This window comes from Labeo rohita, chromosome 21, assembly GCF_022985175.1.
Source record: "Labeo rohita strain BAU-BD-2019 chromosome 21, IGBB_LRoh.1.0, whole genome shotgun sequence".
Taxonomy (NCBI): Eukaryota; Metazoa; Chordata; class Actinopteri; order Cypriniformes; family Cyprinidae; genus Labeo; species Labeo rohita.
Window position 1 is genome coordinate 5,101,928 of NC_066889.1, and position 23,679 is coordinate 5,125,606.

The 23,679-nt window shown below is 35.7% G+C and overlaps 2 protein-coding genes across 3 annotated transcripts in view; both read left to right on the plus strand.

Moving 5' to 3' along the window:
• Positions 1-232: 232 nt before the first annotated feature.
• hmgb3b (high mobility group box 3b) lies at positions 233-8,999 on the plus strand. 2 transcript variants are annotated; one of them, XM_051093610.1, is made up of 6 exons: positions 272-359; positions 2,126-2,305; positions 2,425-2,567; positions 2,687-2,861; positions 3,068-3,233; positions 8,828-8,999. In XM_051093610.1, exons 2-5 carry the CDS (start codon positions 2,156-2,158, stop codon positions 3,206-3,208), a joined length of 609 nt encoding a protein of 202 aa, XP_050949567.1. In that variant the 5' UTR covers positions 272-359; positions 2,126-2,155; the 3' UTR covers positions 3,209-3,233; positions 8,828-8,999. The 2 variants fall into 2 exon arrangements, with proteins under 2 accessions (XP_050949566.1, XP_050949567.1); XM_051093609.1 differs by lacking the exon at positions 8,828-8,999 and having other exon boundaries at positions 233-359; positions 3,068-3,980.
• An 11,764-nt stretch (positions 9,000-20,763) lies between these two features.
• LOC127152831 (short transient receptor potential channel 5) overlaps positions 20,764-23,679 on the plus strand; it is a 56,880-nt gene continuing 53,964 nt past the window's right edge. The window contains exon 1 of the mRNA XM_051093687.1: positions 20,764-21,530. The gene's annotated coding sequence lies outside the window, so the exon portion shown is untranslated. The remainder of the gene's footprint in view (positions 21,531-23,679) is intronic.

Here is a 23,679-nt window from a genome sequence, read left to right on the forward strand (position 1 = left end):
AAACATTGCACAGTACACAGTTCCTCTGATAGTACACTGTACTGCCTGTAATTCACGTTCACACGTGGTTTGCCACAGACCTTTTCAACTTCTGTTGTTGTGACAGCAATTCCCGCCTTGTTTTTGAATAATGGGTGTGGCTTATGCTTCTGTCCAATGGCGGCAAGCGGGTCATGAATATGCATGAACTTTTAGCCAATCCACAGTTGTGGAGGCTGTTTTAAATGCGTGCCGCCACTGGCCAATCAGGCAGGTCTCGTAGTGAGCTAGCGCGAGGCTGTGTGGTCTAATAGAGAAGGAAGCGTGAGGCCGTTAGTGTGGCTGAGGAGAACAGACGACAGGACAAACACTATCAGAAGGTATCTATAAAACACTCCGGGTTAACATTTTCATTAAGGCCTGATATTTTCTTTCAACTCTAGATTTAATTATTCAAAGCCTTTTTGAATGCGTAAACCATATTTTATATATAACTAACCGTGATTTCCTTTTAAAAACTCTTTTACGGTTAAATATTCAAGGTGTTTTTATTCATTCAGTTCTGAACTGTTTCCCTTTCATTTACAGGTTAGTAAAGCTACATTTTTTTTGTCTGTTAAACCGAAGTTGAGTGACGAACGTGCTTTTAAAATGGCTGGCGATGTAAAAATCTGCTTCAAAAATCACAGGGTGCTAAATGGCCTTAAAAGGCTGTTGTGAAGTGCACAGTTTGTCGTCGCTGCGGTTGCTGTGTAAGAGTTTTACGTCGTTGTATGTTGTCTAGTTATGGAGAGCATTGAGCTGTTAAAGCGCTGTTGACAGCCAGTGCCAGTCATGGCTGGTTCGCCTCTGCCTTTGTTATAAACGGGTTTGTGCCGGGCGCGAATTTGCGAATCCTACTATGGGGAAGGTTTGCCTCATGAATTTTAATTAATTTGCTGACGTTTCTGCGTGAGCGTTCTACAGCGTAACTTCGTTTAATATTCATGGCGAACGCCTTCCCCATAGTATGATTCGTTAATTCGCTTGCTCACCAAATACGCCCTCCCACATGGTAACCAATCAGTTAGCTATGCGGGGCGAACGTCACCGTGCGTGATTAATATTCATGTCGCAAGCCTTCAAGGTAGTAGGATTCGTGATTCACCGTGCAGTGTGGAACTGGTAAAACTTTGCAATAGGTTGTTTCGCGGGGTATTGTATCCAATAAACGGCTTTTAAAATGGTTTACTTAGTAGCTTGTAAAAGTCGACATGTCCTCGAAGTGTCAGCTGTGAAAATGGTGATGTGCAAGTCATTGTTCCTCGCCGCTGATAGAGGCCATTTTAATGAATGGAGTCTGATTGAAGAGAAGCGAGCAGTCAGTGCTTCTCTTCACACGTAACTTGCTTTTAAACTAGTCTCGCGTTTAAATGACGTCTTAATTTAGATATAGTCACTAATTTGTAGCTTTACGGTTAAAAATAAAGTTTAGTTTCTGTCATAAGTTTGCACTTTACAACGCGGAATAAATAAGAATCGTGTTTGAATGCACCGAACAGGTGCGATATATTGAAGTAAACGAAGTAAAAGTTCCATCAACTTATTTTTAAGATAACTTTTTAAAGACAAACCTGCTCGTAATCGATGGTGTATGCTTCGATTGAAGCCATCAGCGTGCACTAATTAAACCTCTTTACCACCTTTTATTGTTAAACAGGGGCAACTCCTTGTGGAAAACTACATTACCCATGATTCTGTTACAAATTTCCACCAATCAAAGAACTGAAAGTTTGCAAATTCTTTAGTGCCTGTCTATGAACCATTTTGAATGCAATGTGTGTGTGTGTATATATATTAGTGCAATAAATGTACTGTATAGTTAAATACACAATCTTGTAATTTAATTTTTGACTTTAAATGAAAGCATGTGATGTGATTCACTTTTACCTCAGTTGTTTGATTTGAATCTTTTTATCGATTACTTCAAAATCACTATGGATTTCAGGCAAATGTGAAAATTTATTTCTGGAACCATCGCTGCTAAAAAATTGGGTGGACACTATTGCACTCCATTAAGAGACTCTCTCAGGATGTGATGTGTTTTATTTGTCCTTTCAGTAATAAATGAAAACAGAAATGTTTATTAAATTGTCTGTGTTTCTAGGTGTGGTGATAGCTGAGTGACTTTGTAATAATGGCAAAGGGTGATCCGGGGAAACCCAAGGGCAAGATGTCCGCCTATGCCTATTTTGTGAAGACGTGTCGTGAGGAGCACAACAAGAAGAACCCTGGTGTCACGGTTAACTTCTCTGAATTTTCCAAGAAGTGTTCAGAGAGATGGAAAGTAAGTAGAATCATGAGACGTCTATAAAAACCAATGGAAAAAGAATAAAGACTTCGGGTGGCAGCTTAAAGAAACTGTAATCTTTTCTTTTTTTTTTTTTTTTTTTTTTTTTTTTTCAGACTATGTCACCAAAAGAGAAGACTAAATTCGAAGACATGGCCAAACAGGACAAGGCCCGCTATGATCAGGAAATGATGAGTTACAATCCAGGAAAAAAGGGTCGGAAGCAGAAGAAGGACCCTAATGCTCCAAGGCGGCCACCGTATGTGCTTTTTTCCTTTAGAAGGCTCATTTTCATAACTTATTTCACTGATTCTGGATGGAATATGGCCTTAGCTGGTTTAGTTACTTAAATGTTTCTTTTTTTTCCTTTTTCCCCAGGTCTGGATTTTTCCTGTTCTGTGCAGAGCAAAGGCCCAACATCAAGTCTGAGAACCCCAGTCTGGGCATTGGAGATGTAGCCAAGAAGCTGGGAGAGCTGTGGAACAATCTGTCTGATTCTGAGAAGCAGCCTTTCCTGTCCAAGGCCAACAAACTAAAGGACAAGTATCAGAAGGTTGGAGCATGACGTCTCTTAAAATGCTGTTCATGTGGATAGTGGTTGGAAAAATGAAAGAGATTGATTTCTGCTTTGCTGTCACCAGAATATATCTTTTTGAAATGTACTTAAATAGAAAAATAATTTTAAATTGTAGTGTTAAATTGGGTGATATAAAGTTATTTGTTTTGTAGTTGTAAAGTTGTCGTGGTTTATTTTCTCAGGACATGGCGGACTACAGAGGAAAGGGAAAAGGAAGCGGAGGGGCATCATCTGCCAAGTCCAAACCCAAGGATGATGACGATGACGAAGATGAAGACGACGAGGAGGAGGACGAAGAAGAGGACGATGATGACGATGACTAAAGAACTTGTTTCTCCTAATTGGGCAGTAAGTTATTTGTTCGCTGCCAATTAGTATCAGTTAAGTCTGGGTCTAAGAGGTCTTGATGTCAAGGCTGCTATAAACTGATCACCAGTAGAGTTGCCCAATGCATGCAAGCTCTGACTTTAGACAACCAAACTCTCTCAATGCTGGGTTTGCTGGTGGTCCTGTTACAGCTTGCTATTAAACTGCATTGGCAAAAATAAAATATTTCCACACCGTTCACCAATAAACAAAGTGGTAGCAGTACATACTCTTTTAAAACTATTTAAGGTGGTGTGTTTCTGTATGGCTGTTGACTTAGTTCTGTTTTATTTTCTACTCTCCCAGCTTTCAAAATGCACAATTTGTTGCTATATTTAAGGTTCAGTTCTGTTCGGCCCCATAAGCTTCATGCATCGTTGAAAGGATGTTTGTGAATTGTGGTTGTATTATTCTTTGTGTAATTCTGACTGATTACATTGATAATTTTATGTGTGGAGAGTCTAAGGATATTTTCAGCTTTAACTGGAGACAAGTGATCAAATGTTAAGCTGGGAAAAGCTCTTATTTGCACCTTCAGTTGTTACTTTACTTTTTTTTTTTTTTTTTTTTTTCTTTTTTTTTATGTCTAGGTGACACTGTGATTTGAAATAAACAGGCATTTTTAGATCTCAAATGATTCAAGCGACTTTCTTATCTGCAAAATGTTCAATGTAGTGTGTAAATACTTGGGGTATTTGTCAATGTTATCAATAAAAGGATAAATGGTGATTTTAGTATTTTTATTTATTTATTTATTTTTTTTTTTAATTTAAAAAAGAGTACTCTTAATTTTTATTGTCATTTCTTCTTTTCATTTAATTTTAACTCTAATGCATTGCCTGTGGTGAGCCACTAGATGTCAATGGAGGACACCAATTACATAAACTGTTTAACAACCTAGACAAAGCTGTGAACAAAACCTAAAATTCCTGAATGCAGTGCAGCAAGCTTAATCTTTTCAAATGGCAATAAAAAAGAGAATGTTTTTTTATTCCATAGCAAAAAGTATCAAAGAGTAAAATCTAAATGTTCTTTACATAACAGGGCTCTATGCTTGCTTTTCTTGTGCTCCTAACTTACGTTCAGGAGCGCAATCAACTTTAGGATCACCTCTAATCAATAAAAAAAATCTGATTAAAAAAAAATCATATATATATATATATATATATATATATATATATATATATATATATATATATATATATATATATATATATATATAAATAAAATAAATAATTTAAATCTTTTGTAATGGTGCTTTTCTAACTTTTAATAAAGTATATCATCTTATGTCAGTTTCTTTTGTTTTAAAAGCTTTTCAAAATGTCTAAATACAATAGAATAAGAACAAGTTACCTATTTAATGAAATCAGTATTAACAAAATTAATTTGCACTATAGAGGTGGCACAGAAGAACACAAAAGTGGCTTGTGTTTTAAATATACATTTTGAATATAGAAATATTAAATTATTTAAATAACTGAAAAGGTACTATAGATATAAGCTAAAACTACCAGAAGGTGGCAGCAAGTCCCTGATTTAATTACTCATTCGATTCGTTTGAACGGCTGATTCATTCAGGAATAAAGCAAGTGACTCTTTTTATAATTGGGAAATTGAGTCATTGACTCGCATTGTTTAAAAACGCACGTTCATTCATAAATGAAACACGGCTGTGTTTGAATGGAGATGCGCAGCAGCTCAGTTGTGACTCGTTTCAAACTATTTTGATGATGAAATAGAGCAAAATCAGGCATTAGTGTTCTAGTCAAGCATTGTAAGTCACTTAATATTAACTTGTTTAATTAACTGTTGTATTCAATATCTCATTTACAAACTCCCTTAAAAATCATTGAAAGCTGTCACTCATCTTAGTTCAATACGATCTTATAAAGTTTCGCTGTAATCAACAAAGCTCTCTTCACTGCACATTGAATCTTATTTACACTGTCTCTACACATTGTATATGAAATGACTGGTGAGATGTCTGTGATTACATAACTCAACATTGTAAAAACAGTCAACATAGCAGTTTATGTAAAAATTAGGAGGCAAAGGAATTTTCTTCCTGCAGTGCTGAGATCACTTAATTTCAACTAAACAAATTTGTGTGTTTTTTTTTTTTTTTTTTTTTTTTTTTTTTTCTTTAAATTGTTGGATGATAAAGGTCTTTGACCCCTCAATTTTAAGGGGGCATATATGAGCCATTCTACATAATTGGTGCAAACTGCTTTCCCACAGCCAAAAAATGCATTTAAGCATCATCTAAGTATTCAAATCTTAGATGTTTACTAAGATCTTTTAATTATATTTTGAAACCAACAATATTTAAATTATCAGTAAGATTTAATATGTAAAATCATTTAGTGGGTACTTGCAATTGGGAGGAGGCTGCCCTGAATCCTAACCCCTAAATTTCAACTTATAAAAATATTGAAATATTTATTTGCATTTTATTCCATTGTTATTAAAAAATATCATTTTAATAATAATAAAGTTAAAAAAAAAAAAAAAAAAAAAAAAAACATATACTTTCTTTGTAAGCTTAAAATAAATAAATAAATAAATGTTAAGCATTTTCATGTTACTACCGTGCATGTTTTAGTCCATTGGCTGAAACTGCTTTTTAACTACACACCTGCATTTATGATCAGGAAATATTTGAGTCACTCTCTCTTATAGCTACATGGTAGATAGACCCCATTATTTTTAAAGTGTCTCTATTATGCTTTTTCAAATATGATCTTTCATACAGTGTGTCATGTAGCTGTATGTGAACATAAACTATCTGCAAAGTTGTGAAGCCGACAGTGTACGATAACTAAAGTTATTGTCTATCAAAAATAAGAGTCGGCTCACATTTGCCTGAACGAGTCGTCAGGATTTCGAATCTTTTTCTGTTACGGCCACACGTCACAAAGTAACACATTTGCATAATATCCGCCCACGTTCTACGTCGCGAACAACTTGCCCGCCCATACATTTCCATGGGGTTCAGGTCACATGGAAATTTGCATGTACATTATATAGAAGACGCTGTATCCTACGCTGTGAGTAAAATTGTTTTATATTCACTTCCAAAAGAGATGAATCTACAAAGATTGTATTTTCTAGCGATCGTTCAAAATACGTAGGTGTGTATGTTATGTTGTGTAACAACCCTGCACACGTCATGCTAACCGGCTAAATCACGCTTCTGTAGTTTAGTTGTTCAGCTGTGGACCCACTGTAGTCTACAAATATGTGATTGCAGCTTGACTGTCTGTCTGTCTCATTAGTTGGAGTAATGTTAAAGGATGGCGCACTAGGCGGCTTTCACACCGAATGCGGAAAGCACTGTGCTATGAAACCCATTCGTTTTAATTGCTTCTGCTGCGCGAGGACGGCTTGTTTCGGCCTCGACCGAAGCGCGCACGCTGCAGACAAAGTTCAAATGAGTTGTTCAAATAAACTTTTGCCGCTGCGCTCTGAAGGGCTGCATTGAACCCAAGTGGGAACTTCCCGATCTCCCTCTTGAAGCCAACACGGAAGTGACTAAAACTGCAATTCATCGACTGGCCGCTAGAGACTGGCTGCAAAAGGGAGTAAATCCCATAGGCTCCCCATGTTAAAATGCCTAACTTCACAGCAGAAAAAAATACGTTTACAGCGTGGTACAAAAAGTGATTTTCGTCTATATAGCTAATTTTGCCATTCATGTCAACTGTGAGGGGGGTGAATTTTTTTATAACTCATCCGTTTAATTTATATTAAGCCTTAAAGTTCTGCATAATTTAGGGCGTGGCCATTTAAGTGACAGGTGGATTGCCGCTGCTGTCACCACCGTTGCGCTAGGCGGGCGTGGTTTCAACAACCAGCTCAACCCACGTCCCGCCTATTTGCCCATTTTCGATTATCCGGGAGTGACGTGCAATGACGCAATTCCAAGATGGCGACGGCTGACTCCCGCCCACTAAGAGCTTCAAAAATGCTCTTCAGAAACCTACGGGTGACGTCACGGACACTACGTCCATGTTTTTTAGAGTCTATGATTGAACCCAGCGGCCAGCGCAGCGCTTTCTGCATTCGGTGTGAAAGCCGACTTAATGCATTATACAATGTTGAAGTTTACAACATAGAGGTGTGCCCGGTTCACTTGCATAAGCAAATTGCAAGCACTTTCCATGGTAGACTGTGCTAACTTGTCGATCAGCCACTTCAGCCGTTTCATCATCAGACTCTGGCTGGAATTGTTATGGCAAAATCGATGCCATCTTTTCTATGTATTGACAAGTATCCAGGGCTGTCAGTCAGTTATGGCAATGGGCGTTTCGTTTTCCGACACGCTGTACGCGGTAAACCAATCATAAAGGACTGCGCCATCTGACCAATCACAGCAGTGAGGGCTCACGGAAAGGAGGGGTTTAGAGAGACTGATTTTTCGAACTGTTTCGCACGAGTCGTTTATGAATCATTTAGAAATGGGGTAAAATTAAAGTGTTTTTTGACCTTGCATACAGGTAAACCTGTTTTGGGAGTCTATTAAAACAATATTAGCAACCTTTAAAATGGCATAATAGGGGTACTTTAAGGTAAATGTATTGAAAAGTATGAAAAATCTGTGCGTAATTTTAAAGAGTGTCACTACCAAACACCCTTTTTTTCTGCAATTAAGCACACTTTTTTTTTTTTTTTTTTTTTTTTTTTGAGTTATTCCATAACATTTAGTTACCATGTGCTGATTAGCATCTTTGAGCTAGGTTCAAAAGTATCTGAAACGGTCACTACCAAAACATTTGGTGGAATTTCTGTAGTGAAATCTGTTTTTCTTTTTTTTTCTTTTTTTTGAGTGTTATCCCATAAAATTGTCACTACCGTAACACAACTGAAACATGTCATCGTTTCGGCAGTGGCAAAATGGAACATGCCAAAACACTACTGTCACTACTGACAATGTGCAGTCACGACCGAAACATGGGATATTTTGTTAAAAATAAAGTCTACTGAATTATCAACTAAGATGTTATGATAGTGTTTGGTTCATTGTATGTTCAAACTAATCAATCCTTAACTTTAAAATCAGTATGATCAACTTTTTGCTTTTTACAAAGAAAAACTGGATTAAAAATACAACAAATCTCATAAATCACACTTGAAATATTGTTAAAATTGTAGTTATTGATTTACCTCTGAAACCTTTGTAATAAAATAGAAAAATATATTTAAAAGGAATATGTAAGCAAAATCTTAACGGGTCAATACAGCCCTTCTTAAGTTATATATTACTGTGTTTTGGTATAATCATTCATATAGTACATATAACCTACCTTTATTGTACAGTTTATGTAAAATCAAGAAAATTATAATTCTTCATGACATGATGAATGCATTTTTGTTTTTGTTTTTTTTTTGTTTTTTCATTTCAAATCGGACTTAAAGGCAAGGACTTTGTTTGTTTTTTTTATAGGTAAATGTAGCCTAAGGTCCTTGCATACTTTTTAGACAGAAAGTTTTTTTTGGATGTGAAAAATGCAGAAAATTGAACCTGATCAATTTGTTTTTTCTTTTTTTTTGTTCTGTTTGTTTATTTTATGAAGGATGAAATTTGAGGCAGTGCGTAAACGTGATTGACACAGTGAAAAATACATCGCAAAGCAGGAAACTGACAACCCACCGCCAGACAAGACCGGTATGAAACGAGATCTCATTTAAATTGTTGTAATTTTTGTACGAAAATCAAACAATAAATACCATTTTGTGGCTCTTTAATGTGTTGTGACAGATCACTGTATTGCTTTATTAGATCAATCGACACGTGAACCGATCATCTTTTCTTATCTACTTAAAGGGGTCATCGGATGCAAAGTTCACTTTTACATGTTGTTTGAACATTAATGTGTGTTGGCAGTGTATGTACAAATCTACCCTATAATGATAAAGATCCATGCAGTGGTTTTTAATTAATCTGTAAAAATAATATCCCCTTTTTCAAATGAAGCCATTCTCAGATGCTAGGAGGCCGCTCCCACGATAGTTAATTGACATGAACGTCTTACCTCAGACCCGCAGGAAATCAGCTGTAACAGTCCGACCTCCATTGTTATGATACCGGAGCAGGGATGTAAGTTAGACAAGAATATCTCCGACTGAGCGATTGAGGTGTTGTGTTGCTGGATATAATAATGAACATAGTGGTCATCATTTATTCCCGACATCTGAGCCGCTGAAGATGCAGTGGATTACGTTTGTTTGTGAAGGGAATGCGCCTCCCGATCTACATATATCTGTCTATGTTCGTGTAAATCATTCATGATCCAGCTTCATCTACAGCAGAAGTGAGTATATATGTTTTTTTTTTTTATGAATTTCGGCAAACTCCTAATAACCCGCTAGTTAGCAACTTTCAGGGTTAAATGCGCTAAATGCAGCTGAAGTAAACAATCTCTCTGAGCAGAGCTTGTCACTCCACAGAGAGTAGAGAGGGGCGGGGCGAGCAGAGCTCATTTGCATTTAAAGGAACAATTCATCAGAATGGCTTGATTTTTGCAGAGCTCATTTAGACAAGGTAAAAATGGTATTTTACACAACCCTTGAAATTTTTTAAACCAAAGTATATTACAGAGTTTTCATTAAGACCCTAAGGAATAATATCAACTTGTGGAAAATGGGCATCTGATGACCCCTTTAAAGCACAAAAAACATGAATGAACATCAGAATGCATTTTATTTCAACCGCAGAAACATGTCAATACACACAATTTTTCAAGTTTAAGTTAACCTATACTATCCTGTCTGATTTGTTGGTCGGACAAAATGACGAACTTGGAATTATGATTTGGTCAGCTCGCCTGTTAATCAAGCTGTTTGCGAAGGGTCGCATGTAAAAAATTAAATACGACCTCACTTCATAAAAAAAATAAAAAATAGCATTTTGAGAGGGTGTTTTGAAATTCGGAGCCACCATGATGTTCTGCGCTTGATGAGTTTTGACAAATACGAAAAAAAAAAAAAAAACATACGAAATTTATAGCTGTGTGCATGGACCCTAAAGGTAGAAAATTTTCGTATGCAAGTTTTTTTTTTTTTTTTTAACGCAAAAAATGCAGAAAATTGAACCTGATCCTTTTTTTTTAACGCAAAAAACACAGAAAACAACTTGATCCTGCATTCACTCAGAATCATTATCTCATTTTTGACCGAGATGGCTTTCAACTGGTTTTGCATCTGAGCTCTTCATATATATATGTTGTATTTTATTTTATCATTTGTGAAAATTTCGGTGTGCAAGGACCTTACGTGTAAAAGAGCGAACATATTTACCATTGCGAAGTGCAATGGTACATTTTGTGGTCAAATTCTAGTAATTCCAACAGGAATTTTCACGATTGTACTTTTTGTTACGTGACCAACAAAATATAATGTGGCTGCACCCTAACTGAGCGCTCATGTCTGAACATTAACAGGTATGAGATTGAGAAAATGTGCCTTTAGTCCATCACTGCCCTATCCCTATCTTCAACGAGCAAGTAAGCCTATGGGTGAGACTTTGGTTCATTATCAATGTGCAGTAAATGGTAAAACTGTTTGCACTACAAACCAGTGTTTTTATAATTAAGATAATACATTCAGTTAATATGGTAAGACACACCAATTTGCAATAACAAACAGCAAAACAAGCTGTTTTGTCCAGCTAAAAAAAGCTGGATCCGGATGAGACCAGAAACCAGACCCATAAAACTTTACAAACTGCCGCACCCACACTTATGGGAAGAAAAAGGTGAATACAGACTGCCTTAAATATTAGATATTTGCAAAAGCACATGCATCCTTTAAAATTTATTTCAGTAATAAACTTGTTTTATGAATGCCTGTCCTATTTGATAGAATCTTTCCCTTAAGTAACAGTATTTCTGGTATGTGGAGGAAAGCAACGTGTCAAAAGGCTGTGAAAAGCCCTTCGGATATCCCCTGAGAACTGAACCGAGCCATACATATTTAATGTGATGTCACCACAGCTGTTGGTTTTATACTGCAAAAGGACATTGGCAAATATAACAGGAACAATGGATTTACAAACTCCCAGCGACAGTGATATGTATCGCCAACACACACACTGATATGCACAATTTAAAATGGATAACTGATTAGATAATAAAGTGGCTTTTATTTTAAAGAAAGACAGCACACTTCACAAAAAAAGTTACATGGCCTGAATTATCGTGAACAAGTGGCAAGGTTTGTTTCGTAGGCTCTTATGTTTTATATCCTATGAATAAACCAAACTGAATTTTAAACCTTTTATAAAAACTGTTCGGTAGACTGATTCATCCACAATCCGGCATCGCTAGTTCTCATTCTAAACAGCTGATAGCAAACACACGTGGCGTGGATACTGAAATATTATTAGGGAAACCATTCTCTGGTCGATAAGCTAATCTTCATTGTCAGACAGGGATTTATTAGTGATATTTTACTGGGGCACAGAGCCATTTGTGGCTCTTGTTTCTGTAAAAGGCTCTTGCGACGCCCTGTGTGGCTACATAGTGAATTTAAGATCTTATAATTGGACATAGGCGCCCCTCTGTTTTTAATGCAGATGAATGACTTCATAGTCAACATGACAAGCTACAGTAGCTGATATCAATATTGTGACTAAAACAATATTGAATTCAGTTTCTCACTGTCAGGATATGCATCTAGCGCTTTCATGCTATTCTCTTGTCTTCTGCAATGAATGAGTTTAATATCACATCATTTCCGCTCCAGACATTTTAAGCATGAAGTCTAGTATATCATATTTGACTGTATCATAAAACTTTGCTAAAAGATGTACACAATCTTCTACATGCCTGCTGTCTGATTGATAGTTCACATATTTTTTGTAAAAAGGCCTTTTAGTATAATTGTAGAAATGTCCACACTATAACTTTCATATAGTTAAGGTCAAAAGTTTACTTACACCTTGTAGAATCTGCAAAATGTTGATTATTTTACCAAAATAAGAGGGAACAAAATTCATGTTATTTTTTATTTAGTACTGACCGGAATAAGACATTTCACATAGAAGTCTTCATATAGTCCACGGAAGAAAATAATAGTTAAATTTATAAAAATGACCCCATCCAAAAGTTTACATACACTTGATTCTTAATACTGTGTTGTTACTTGAATGATCCACAGCTTTTTTTTTTTTTTTTTTTTTTTTTTTTGTCTAGTTTGCCCTGAATAGTTAAACTGCCTGCTGTTCTTCAGAAAAATCCTTCAGATCCCACAAATTTGGTTTTTAAGCATTTTTGTGTATTTGAACCCTTTCCAACAATGACTGTATGATTTTGAGATCCTTCTTTTCATACTGAGAACAAACAAGGGACTCATATGCAACTATTACAGGTTCAAACACTCACTGATGCTCCAGAAAGGAAAAACAATGCATTAAGTGCCGGGGGGTGAAAACTTTTTGAATTTAAAGATCAGGGTAAATTGAACTTATTTTGTCTTCTGGGAAACATGTAAGTATCTTCTGTAGCTTTCGAAGGGCAGTACTAAATGGGGAAAAAATGATATTTAGGCAAAATAAGAAATATGCACACATCTTCATTCTGTTCAAAAGTTTTCACCCCCAGGTCTTTATGCATTGTTTTTCCTTCTGGAGCAACAGTGAGCGTTTGAACCTTCTGTAATAGTTGCATATGAGTCCCTCAGTGTGAAAAGATGGATCTCAAAATGTGAAATATCTTATTTAGGTCAGTACCAAATAAAAACATTACATGCATTGTATGATCCCTCTTAATTTGGTAAAATAATTAACATTTTGCAGATTCTACAAGGTGTATGTAAACTTTTGACCTCAAGTGTATTGTTAGAAACCAATATTTAGTTAGGACAAACATTTACTTGATTGTCAGTCTACACAGGGCCAGTTTCCATGTTGTTTCCAAGGATTTGGGCTTACCTAACAAGCTTCCCAAATCTCATACATCACCCTCCGGCATGTCCTCCTGTCTTCCATTGATTTATGCTAACAGCACATTAGCCTTATTCAGTTCATCAAGGCTGCTACATAATAGATTGATGAGAGCGTAAAGTATGCTAGCACATGACCAATTATTTGTTGAAGGCTCATTTTTACTTCATTATAGTCTGGCAGACTCATATCTGGATTAGATTTAATGCCCCGACAGATACATTGTAAAATCCTTCACTTAAAAGTAACTCAGAAGAGCTTATTAATAGCATGTCACTCCAGGCTGCATTTTTTAGGTCACAGACAGATTTAAAGAGAAATAATTGATGCGACCAGTTATAAAATCTGAAACATAACCCACACTATTGCTGTTGTGCGGTGGAGTTGTTCGGCAGATCCTGGCTTGGGTGTGTAATGGCTTTATCGACCGGAGGAGGCCGTGTGCAGCCGCGCCCCTGTCATCACCTCGTCTGATTGCCTCTGGACTCATCCGCTCATTCCCAAGAGGCTTTGCACCCACCAGCTTCCTGCAAATATACAGAATGAATCAGCAGGGTGCAATCAGAAACTTGCAGGATCTCTTCTTTGCTAAAATATGCAGGCCTGAGACTGAGAACTAATGTACAGACACACTGAAGGAAATTCATCCATTGATACACATCGTACTGAGATCTGATCTGAGTCGCAGTTCTTGTGCTTCAGTATTTGCTTGCCTGTGGTGTGGGTTAATGATGCTCTGCCAGCGTTGGAGATCAATTGAAGCTAATGAGGCGATGCGTTCCTGCACCCGCCCCAAACAGTAAAATAAAGCACAGGCCTTTTTTTTTTCTTTTGGTTCTGACAATGCTCTCATTTGCAAGTGATGCTTTTTTCGTCCTTTTATGGAAGCCTGTTTCCGCCACTGAATAAAAAATAAAAATGTCATTGCGACCTTTTCAGAATTATGTGATATATCCTTTGCAGTTGTGAGAAAAAAAGTAAGAATTGTGAGATATAAATTCTGTGAACATATCAGTCTTTTTTTTTCTCCCCAGAACTGGACTTTATAACTCTCAATTGGAAGTTTATATCCCATAATTCTGAGGAAAAAAGTCAGAATTGCGAGTTTATAACTCACAATTCTCAGAATAAAAGTCAGAATTGTGAGATAAAAAGTCGCAATTACCTTTTTTGGGAAATATGGAAACGGGCTTCCATATTTTCGCCATTTTCGCCACTTTTTTTCCTAACAATTCTGATGTTTTTCTCAGATTTGTGAGTTTATAACTCACATTTCTGACTTTTCTTCTTAGAATTGCAAGATGTATAGTACGCATTGTAAGATATGAGAGAGAGACTTTTTATTTTTATCATAGTGGAAACTAGCTTCTGGAATTTCAAAATATTTTGGAAATAATTACTTAATATGAAGCATAGTTCTAATTTGTGTATAAAACTTAATTTAGATATTTTTGGTGGCAATTTAAAAAAAAAAAGTATTTATTATGCAACCAACAAAAATCATGTGGTACTATCAACATTTAAAAATAATAAAATAAATTATATTTATAAATTAATGAAAACTTTTTAGCCTGATATATGTATACTTATACACTACCAGTCAAAAGTTTTTGAACAGTGAGATTTTTAAAGTTTTTTTTAAATAAGTCTTTTCTGCTCACCAAGCCTACATTTATATGATTCAAAGTACAACAAAAACAGTACAATTTCGAAATATTTTTACTATTTAAAATAACCGTTTTCTATTTAAATATATTTTAAAATGTAATTTATTTCTGTAATTTCAAAGCTGAATTTTTAGCATTATTACTCCAGTCACATGATCCTTTAGAAATCATTGTAATATTCTGATTTGCTGCTCAAAAACATTATTATTATTATTATTATTGTGTTGAAAACAGCTGAGTATTTTTTCAGGTTTCTTTGATGATTTGAAAGTTCAGAAGAACAGCATTTATCTGAAATAGAAATCTTTTGTAACATTATAAATAAAAGTCTTTATCACTTTTGATTAATTTAAAGTATTAATTTCTAAAACGTCTTTCCCCCAAAATAAATAATTTAAATTAATTAATTAATTATAATGACTCCAAGCTTTTGAATGGTATAGTGTATCATGTTGCAAACAATTTTTATGTCAGATAAATGCTGATTTTAAATAGTAGAAATGTTTAAAAATTGTACTGTGTTTGCTGTACTTTGGATCAAATAAATGCAGGCTTTGTGTGCAGAAGAGATTAAAAAAAGAAAAAAAACATTACAAATCTTACTGTCCAAAAACGTTCGACTAGCAGTGTATTTCCTTTTGTATTTTTTAATTTGCAAATAAAAAGCTAAATTAATGTTAATGCAATCCCTCTGGTTATATGATGCCATACAGAGAAAAACATTTCTTGCTGCAATCATTATTATGACTATCAATTGTGTGTACAATCGTTTCAGGCATTTAAAGGGTAATTAAGACTGAACGCTATTTAGTGGGAGAAATGACTCTCATTGATATCTAGACATGAGATCATTAACTGACAAATGACTTAAAAAATAACAAAGATCTACAACTAACAGGCCAGGAAACCTAACTTCAACTGAGTCTGACTGCGAAAAAACTCTGTGTGTTGCGTGGGCAGCCATTCATATTGATTTCTCCTCAAGTCTCTTTCTCCTTCTGTGGCCAAAGAATCTGTAAAAGAGCATTTGCTTCCCTCTTGAACCCATGTAATACATGTGTGACCTTTACAGCAGACATCAATATTTTCCTGCTTTATTTTTTCTCTGAATCATTGTCAGTGAGAGTTACTATTTTATCTGTCTGTGTTTATAAATATACTGTCTACTGTGTACCATTCAAAAAAGGAACTGAGGGCTAGTAAGGTCTCTAGTGCTTACCAAGCCATCATTTATTTGATCAAAAATACAGTAAAAACAATAATATTGTGAAATATTACAATTTTAAAAAGTAATTTATTTCTGTGATGCAAAGCTGTATTTTCAGCATCATTTCTCCAATCTTCAGTGTCATATGACCCTTTAGAAATCATTCTAATATGCTGATTATTATCAATTTACACATTATCATTTTACACAACTATATTACGTGAGCACACTTGAAACCCCATGGTTCAGCAGCTGTATGTGTATGATTTGGTTGCAGGGCATTTCAAATGAATGAATTTTGTCAAGTGGAGTGAACTTTTAGACGTCCCCTGAGGAGTGTGTAGGAACCTGTGCATCGTAATGCAGCTCTAATGACTCCCACGAGGTAGTGTTGCCCATTCCAGCAGGTGGTTTGCTATATGCTGTCATTATTTTTTCCTCCTGTCAAAACTGCAGTTTCTGTGACAGAAGCACCTGCCATTCAGATTTTCAAAACAGGATATTTTTGTCTTGATATATGTCACTTCTGTTCTTATAGGTTTCTATAAGGTAAAGGAGAGCAGTTCCACTCGAGAGACCCAGTATGCGCGTCAGTCAAATTGGCGCCTCAGTGACAGCTGGTTGCGCGTGGTACACGCATGGTAAAATTATTATTTGTGATTGTAGGTTCCAGTGCAGCCATAACATTTACTGATAATTTACTCACCCCCTTGTCATCCAAGACATTTATGTATTCCTTTCTTCAGTCGATAAGAAATTATGTTTCTTGAGGAAAACGGAGTTCATTGGTGCCCCCAAGTTTAAACTTCCAAAAGGCAGTTTAAATACAGCTTCAAAGGGCTCTAAACGATCCCAGCCGAAGAAGAAAGGTCTTATCTAGCAAAACCCATTCCAAACCCAAACCCACAAGACCTTCATGATCTTTATCATCTTCAAGTGCTTTCTGACCCTGCATAGATAGCAATGCAACTGACACGTTCAAGGCCCAGAAAGTTAGTAAGGACATCTATAATATAGTCCATGACATTGGTGGATCAACCGTATTTTATGAAGCTGCAATAATAATTTTTGTGCTCAAAGAAAACTAAAATAATGACTTTATTTTTATTTTATTATTGTCCGTTCTGGCAGGCAAACAGTGTTCCAGCATACAGTCACATTTTCTCTGTCTGTCCCTTTTTTTTCCGATGGTCTCTCCTGTGCGCTGAGAGCGGCGGCAGATTCTCCGCAATCCGACAAGTCCTCAGCTGCAACAGCAAACGATTTTCCCAAGTGTCTGTAACAGACTAAGCCGATTGTCTCAATGTGTGGCCTGTGTCAAATCGCTCTGAATTCTAGCTGTGTCGCAGCTGGACGTGGCCTCTCGTGTCTTTATTTCTCCCTCTTGCAGGTAATCTCTCACTTTGCCATTATATTTGCCATTGGGATTCAATTCACCATTTTACTCCAACGCAGTGTGCATGGCAGTGAGAAAGTAGTGTTAAAGTTTTAGGTAAGCTTACATTGTAGGCATTGGGATCTTACAGAGCCACAGATGGCTTTTGGATTCTTCACAGAGGGTTTATGGCACTATTCTATTTTTTGTAAAGCTGCTTCGGCATTGCATTGCAAATGCATTTGAAACCAGTTTAATGACTCACTGGCACATAATGTCTCATTTTCAGCTGTTAATTATACAAATCAACATATGCAGCCAAAATGTCTTTAGTGAGCAGCCTACATGCAGCTTAAAGCATCGTAGGCATGCTTCCAGCATGAAAGTATGATTATACTGCCTTTTGAGATAACAAATTCAGACAGCGTAGCATGTATTTTTCATGGAGAAGAAAATCCCATTATGCAGCATAATGTTAAAAAAAATCCATCCAAGATGGAGGACAAAATCTGGTCTATGCCTTCAAAGCTTAAAATCAACACAATAATTCAATATACAGTTAAGGTCAAAAATTTACGTACACCTTGCAGAATCTGCAAAATGTTAATTCTTTTACCAAAATAAGAGGGATTATACAAAAATTTACATATGCTTGATTCCTAACACTGTGTTATCTGAATGATCCACAGCTGTGTTTTGTTCATGAGTCCCTTATTTGTCCTGAACAGTTAAACTGCCCGCTGTTCTTCAGAAAAATCCTTCAAGTCCCACAAATTCTTTGGTTTTTCAAATTTTTGTGTATTTGAACCCTTTCCAACAATGACTGTGTGATTTTGAGATCCATCTTTTCACAATGAGGACAGCTATTACACAAGGTTTCAAACACTCTCTGATAGAAGAAAACACAATGCCTGGTTATGTGAAAACTTTTGGAATTTGACGTTTAGGGTAAATTTAACTTATTTTGTCTTCTGGGAAATGTAAGTATGTTCTATAGCTTCTAAAAGGCAGTACTAAATGAAAAAAATAAGAAAAATGTTCAGATCTTCATTCTGTTCAAAAGTTTTCACCCCCAGCTCCTAATGCATTGTTTTTTCTTCTGGAGCATAAGTGAGCATTTGAACCTTCTGTAATAGTTGCATTTGAGTCTCTCAGTTGTCCTCAGTGTGAAAAGATGGATCTCAAAATCATACAGTCATTGCTGGAAAGGGTTCAAATACACAAAAATGCTGAAAAACCAAAGAATTTGTGGGACATGAAGGATTGAAGAAGAACATAAAAAGAAGAAGAACAGGGGGCAGTTTAACTGTTCAGGACAAATAAGGGACTCATGAACAACTATCGCTAAACAACAACAACAAAAAAAAACTACACCTGTGGATCATTCAGGTAACAACACAATCAAGCAGATGTAAATTTTTGAAGAGGGTCATTTTTATAAATTCAACTACTATTTTCTTTTGTGGACTATATGTAAACATCTTTTATGTGAAATATATTACTTATTCTTATTCAGGTCAATACTAAATAAAAAATAACATGCATTTTGTATGATCCCTCTTATTTTGGTAAAAAAAATAATAAAATTACGTTTTGCAGATTCTGCAAGGTGTATGTAAACTTTTGACCTCAACTATAATTTAGTTTTATTTTATTATTATTTTTATGTTATTATTATTATTATTATATTTTAGCAACATTCTAATGCAAAAGTAAACTGAAATGTTGAACATTCACTTATGACTGTTGGTTTTTAATAAGACTGTGATATACTACTTTTTGACGTTTGGGGTCAGTAAGATGTTTTTTAAGAAAAAAAAATTATTCAGCAAGGATGCATTAAATTGATCAAAAGTGATCAAAAATGTACCACGGTTTCTACAGAAGTATGAAGCAGCAACTGTTTTCAACACTGATAATAATAATACAGCTGTTTCTTGTGCAGCAAATATTCATATTAGAATGATTTCTGAAGGATCAGATGACACTGAAGACTGGAGTAATGATAATGAAAATTCATCTTTGATCACAGAAATAAATTACTTTTAAAAATATATTCAAACAGAAAAAGCTTTTGTACTGTGTTATTGCAAATTATTGCATCTTTGGTGAGCATATGAGATTTCGCAATTCCATCATCGCTGTTGATTAGATTTACAAGAACTTCATTTATTTAATCTAAAAATTCTTTAAAAATAATGTTTATAAATAATAGATAGCACAACAAAGATGACCTGAGACACTTTGAATTGAGATCAGGTGATTCAAGCTAACTCAATTGTAAAAAAAAATGTGGAAAATAAGAAGAAATATTTAAGCATCATCTTGTAAACACTGTAATTATTGTATGTGAAGGACTGGTTACTGCTGTCAAAAGCTCAGCGCTGAGGAGCCATACATTATACATGCGATAGCCCACGGCCACATGGACGTGATGAATAACCCACCAGAGATTACAACACTGAGGTTATTACAGCAACTGTGACAAGGTCACTGCTATGATTTCTTGAATAAAAGTTTGATAAGATAACTGGACATTGGTAGCTATCACACTGTATTAGTACACGAAAGAAATTCATGAAATGTTCATAATGCATCATTATCAAGTCTTGTTATTAGGGGTGCACTATTAAACCAGATGAACCCATTAGTGTGCCCATCTAACAGAAACCTCAGGCTCTTACAGCTTTCATCTAGCTAAATCATAAATGCAGTTCAGACCGAATGGGAATCATCAAAAGGATTTTTGTATTTGTTGTTTCATTTAAGCAACAACTTTGTCTCTTAAAATTCTTAAGGAGCAATACAAATGAGACCATGTTTCATTCCACTCAATGTTTTAAAGAGTTGAGAATTCTGTCATTAATGACTCACCTTCATATCAGTCCAAACCCTTAAGATCTTTCATCTTCAAAACACAAATTAAGATATTTTTTTTGATTTCTGACCCTGCATAGACAGCAATGCATTACCATGTTCAAGACCCAGAAAGGTAGTAAGGACATTATTAAAATAGTCCATAAACTTCAGTGGTTCAACCATAATTTTATGAAGCTACGAGAATACTTTTTGTGTGCAAAGAAAGCAAAAATAACGACTTTATTCAACAATTTTTTTAACGTGTGTTCAGGAGAGTGCCACCAATGATTGTCTCCTGTCATCAAACGGTCAGTGAACGAACTTTGGGTGTGCTTTCTGAGGCTGAGACTACTGTGACCATGGAGAAATGTAACAAACTGATACCGTACCGCAGCACTAAGCGCCGCACTCCTGTCTGGTTCTCCAGCGGGCTGAGCTGTCGCCAACCAAGCACCTGTACTCGTCCTGTCATTCCCAGCAAGGAAAATGAAGAAGAACGCTCAGGAGAGAAACCTCAAACAGCACACTAACGTCAGGGGAGAAATAGAGCTTAAGACGAGGAACAGACAGGCAGGATTTGAGATGACAACAAGCACAAAAACAACCTGAGAGAGAATGGAGAACGGGAATTGGGGGATGCTGCAAAAGGGAGGGAGGGATGGAGACACAGAGACAGAGAGAGGAGGGTGAGGTGGAACAGGGAAAGAAAGGAAAATCAGGAGAGAGAACAGACAGCCAGAGCGGCACAGAGACAGACAGAGGTAGAGCAGGGGCAGGAGACGCCACACTCCATCCGGCAACCATGACAACCGATGCAAGCGCATGCCAAGCCCCCGTACCCTCGCGCCACCGATAAAGGAGCTGCGAATCTTCGGCGGACAGCAGGGACGACTGCAATACGTGCTGGAACACTGAAAACCTGGAATCATTTTGCTCTTTTGTTCAGGATCGATTAGTTTTTATTCCCACCCTTTTACCTGGGGTTGAATTCAGCTCTCTCCTGCCGTTCATCAGGGTGGGCTGAACCTGGATCAAAGGGAACAGCTGGGAACCGCATGCCGGAGCCTTTTCCACTGTGACCCATCAATGGAGTCCCCGAGGTGGGCTTAACACCGCTCAATGGTTGTCCTCCGGAGCAAACGACCTGCTGGCAGGCTTGGAGACAGAATTTTCTTGAAAACCGCCTGTGAGAGGGAAGAGACGAAACATGTAAGCCAGATGACACGGGGTGAGTACACTTTCCAGATTTTGCATGCATATTGAATCATTTGGAAAAGTGTAGCAATTTGTAACATGTTGCAGAAGGTGCAGAGGAGTCAGTGGAGAGAAAAAACAGCAATGTACAAAACTATTATGTCCTTGTACGGCATATGGTTAAGCAATATCAAAAATAAATAATTAAATAAATAAATTTAGTGTGCCGGCCGTCTGTGACTGTCAACAGGTTACTAAGACTTTAATGAATCTCCCACAGCGATGCTCGATGGCTTGCCCTCAGGAAACAGTACCATGTGTCCCCATGATTTGCTACTGATACAATTAACAGGATGCTGAACTTAGCCACAATCTTTAACAGATTGAACTCTAATAAGGTGAATTGCAAAAGAAATTTAAAACATTTTTGTTTTTTTTAATGTTTCATGGGAATATCAGCCATTTTGCATGTCCCCATTCTTAACAATTGGTTAAATAACATTTAAAATACATCAGAACAGAATTTTAGTTTACAGTTTGACAGATAAGAAATTAGTTAAACTTAATTAGTTATGAAAAAATAATGCAATTAAAATATTTCAATGCAGTTAACATGCTGGCCCTGCCCCCAGTCCTCTACGTCATCTTATATTTCATATAGTTGACTGTTGACAAATATGATGCAGGGCAACAGCAAATGCAGTTATGCCCTGAAATTCAAGGTATTGGTGCAAAAATGCCCTTGTATGTGTTTTGTCGCATATTTATATATATTTCACACGATATTACACGGGTAGCAAGAGCAATAGGCCTATGACACGAGTGCTAATTTTGTCCCGATCTATCACGAGCTTAAATGTGATTTTATACAACAGTTCAGTACTTTAGAAGTTGATAATATGTTATATTTTAGACACAATATTATATGTTTTGCTCAATTTTGCAGAAAACATATTACCTCTAAAGCCACAGTAGAATTGTTGCGTCTCCTAACAACACAGCAGTGTTAGTTTCTGAATGAACGAATTGTGTGAACCAATGATTCAAAGGCCCATTCATAAAAAAGCCATTTACTTTATTCCTGAATGAATCAGCCATTGGATATGAATGAATGACTCAAAAGCATTTACCACCACCTGCTGGCAGATTTAGTTTCTTATTTAGAGTATCATTTCATTAAAAAATAATAATTATTATTATAAAAACATTAAAGGAATGAGTCTCCCATAAAAATGTAATTCTGTCATCATTTACTCACCCTCACGTTGTTTAAAACTTTTCTTTTGTGGAACAAAAAAGAAGGTATTTTGAAGACTTTTGGTAACAAAGCTGTTTTGGTTACCAATGACTTTCATTGTATAAACAAAAAATACTGAGATGTTTCTCAAATTATCTTCTTTTATGTTCCATAGTTTACGTTAGGCCGTTGCAGCCTAAATGTTTATGTGTAATAAATTTTACGTTGAATCAAATAAAATATTTCTGTCTAAAGCTACAATTTGTAATGTCTACATGATTCTTTCTCAAAAAATAGCTTTAAGTAATTTTTTGTGGTTATTTTCACAATCAAATTTATTTTGCGATTAATTACATTAATTAATCTAAGCATCATGTAATTAATTTTAATCGACTGGCAGCCCTAAAAATAAGTAATAAGAAATAAAAATATCAATTAACCACATGTAGGTTTTAGTGATGGTTATTTGGTTTAAATTATGCATAATCTACTGCCGATACTATAATAAGCATGTTACGTGTAACATGGACACTAAAAAATTAGCTTTATACAGACTTCTCTGAGAAAATTATTATTTTTTCCCTCAGTGTTTGTTCAGCCGTGATATACTGAAAATTTTCCCCATTAAAAATGGATCAAACAAAAATAAAGCTTTTCTTAAGTCAGTGATCAGTATTTTATCACATTTTCTCTCATACTGGCCTTGTAAAGCTCGTCAAGCTTAATAAACAATATTTTTTTAAATGCCACGAAAGAAAGAAAGAAAGAAAGAAAGAAAGAAAGAAAGAAAGAAAGAAAGAAAAAGAAAGAAAGAAAGAAAGAAAGAAAGAGAAAGAAAGAAAAATAAATTAAATTTAAAAAGTCAAAATTTTAAATATTATAGAGCTGGCACATAACAGAATTGTTTTTAAAAGAGAAATTTAATGAATAAAATAATAATAACATT

What these genes read in the sequence shown, in the direction of transcription:
- hmgb3b (XM_051093609.1), top strand. Translation starts at nt 2,156, where the DNA reads ATGGCAAAGGGTGATCCGGGGAAACCCAAGGGCAAGATGTCCGCCTAT. An exon ending in AGTGTTCAGAGAGATGGAAA is followed by an intron (nt 2,306 to 2,424) that starts GTAAGTAGAATC and finishes TTTTTTTTTCAG; the next exon opens with ACTATGTCACCAAAAGAGAA. An exon ending in TAAAGGACAAGTATCAGAAG is followed by an intron (nt 2,862 to 3,067) that starts GTTGGAGCATGA and finishes TTATTTTCTCAG; the next exon opens with GACATGGCGGACTACAGAGG.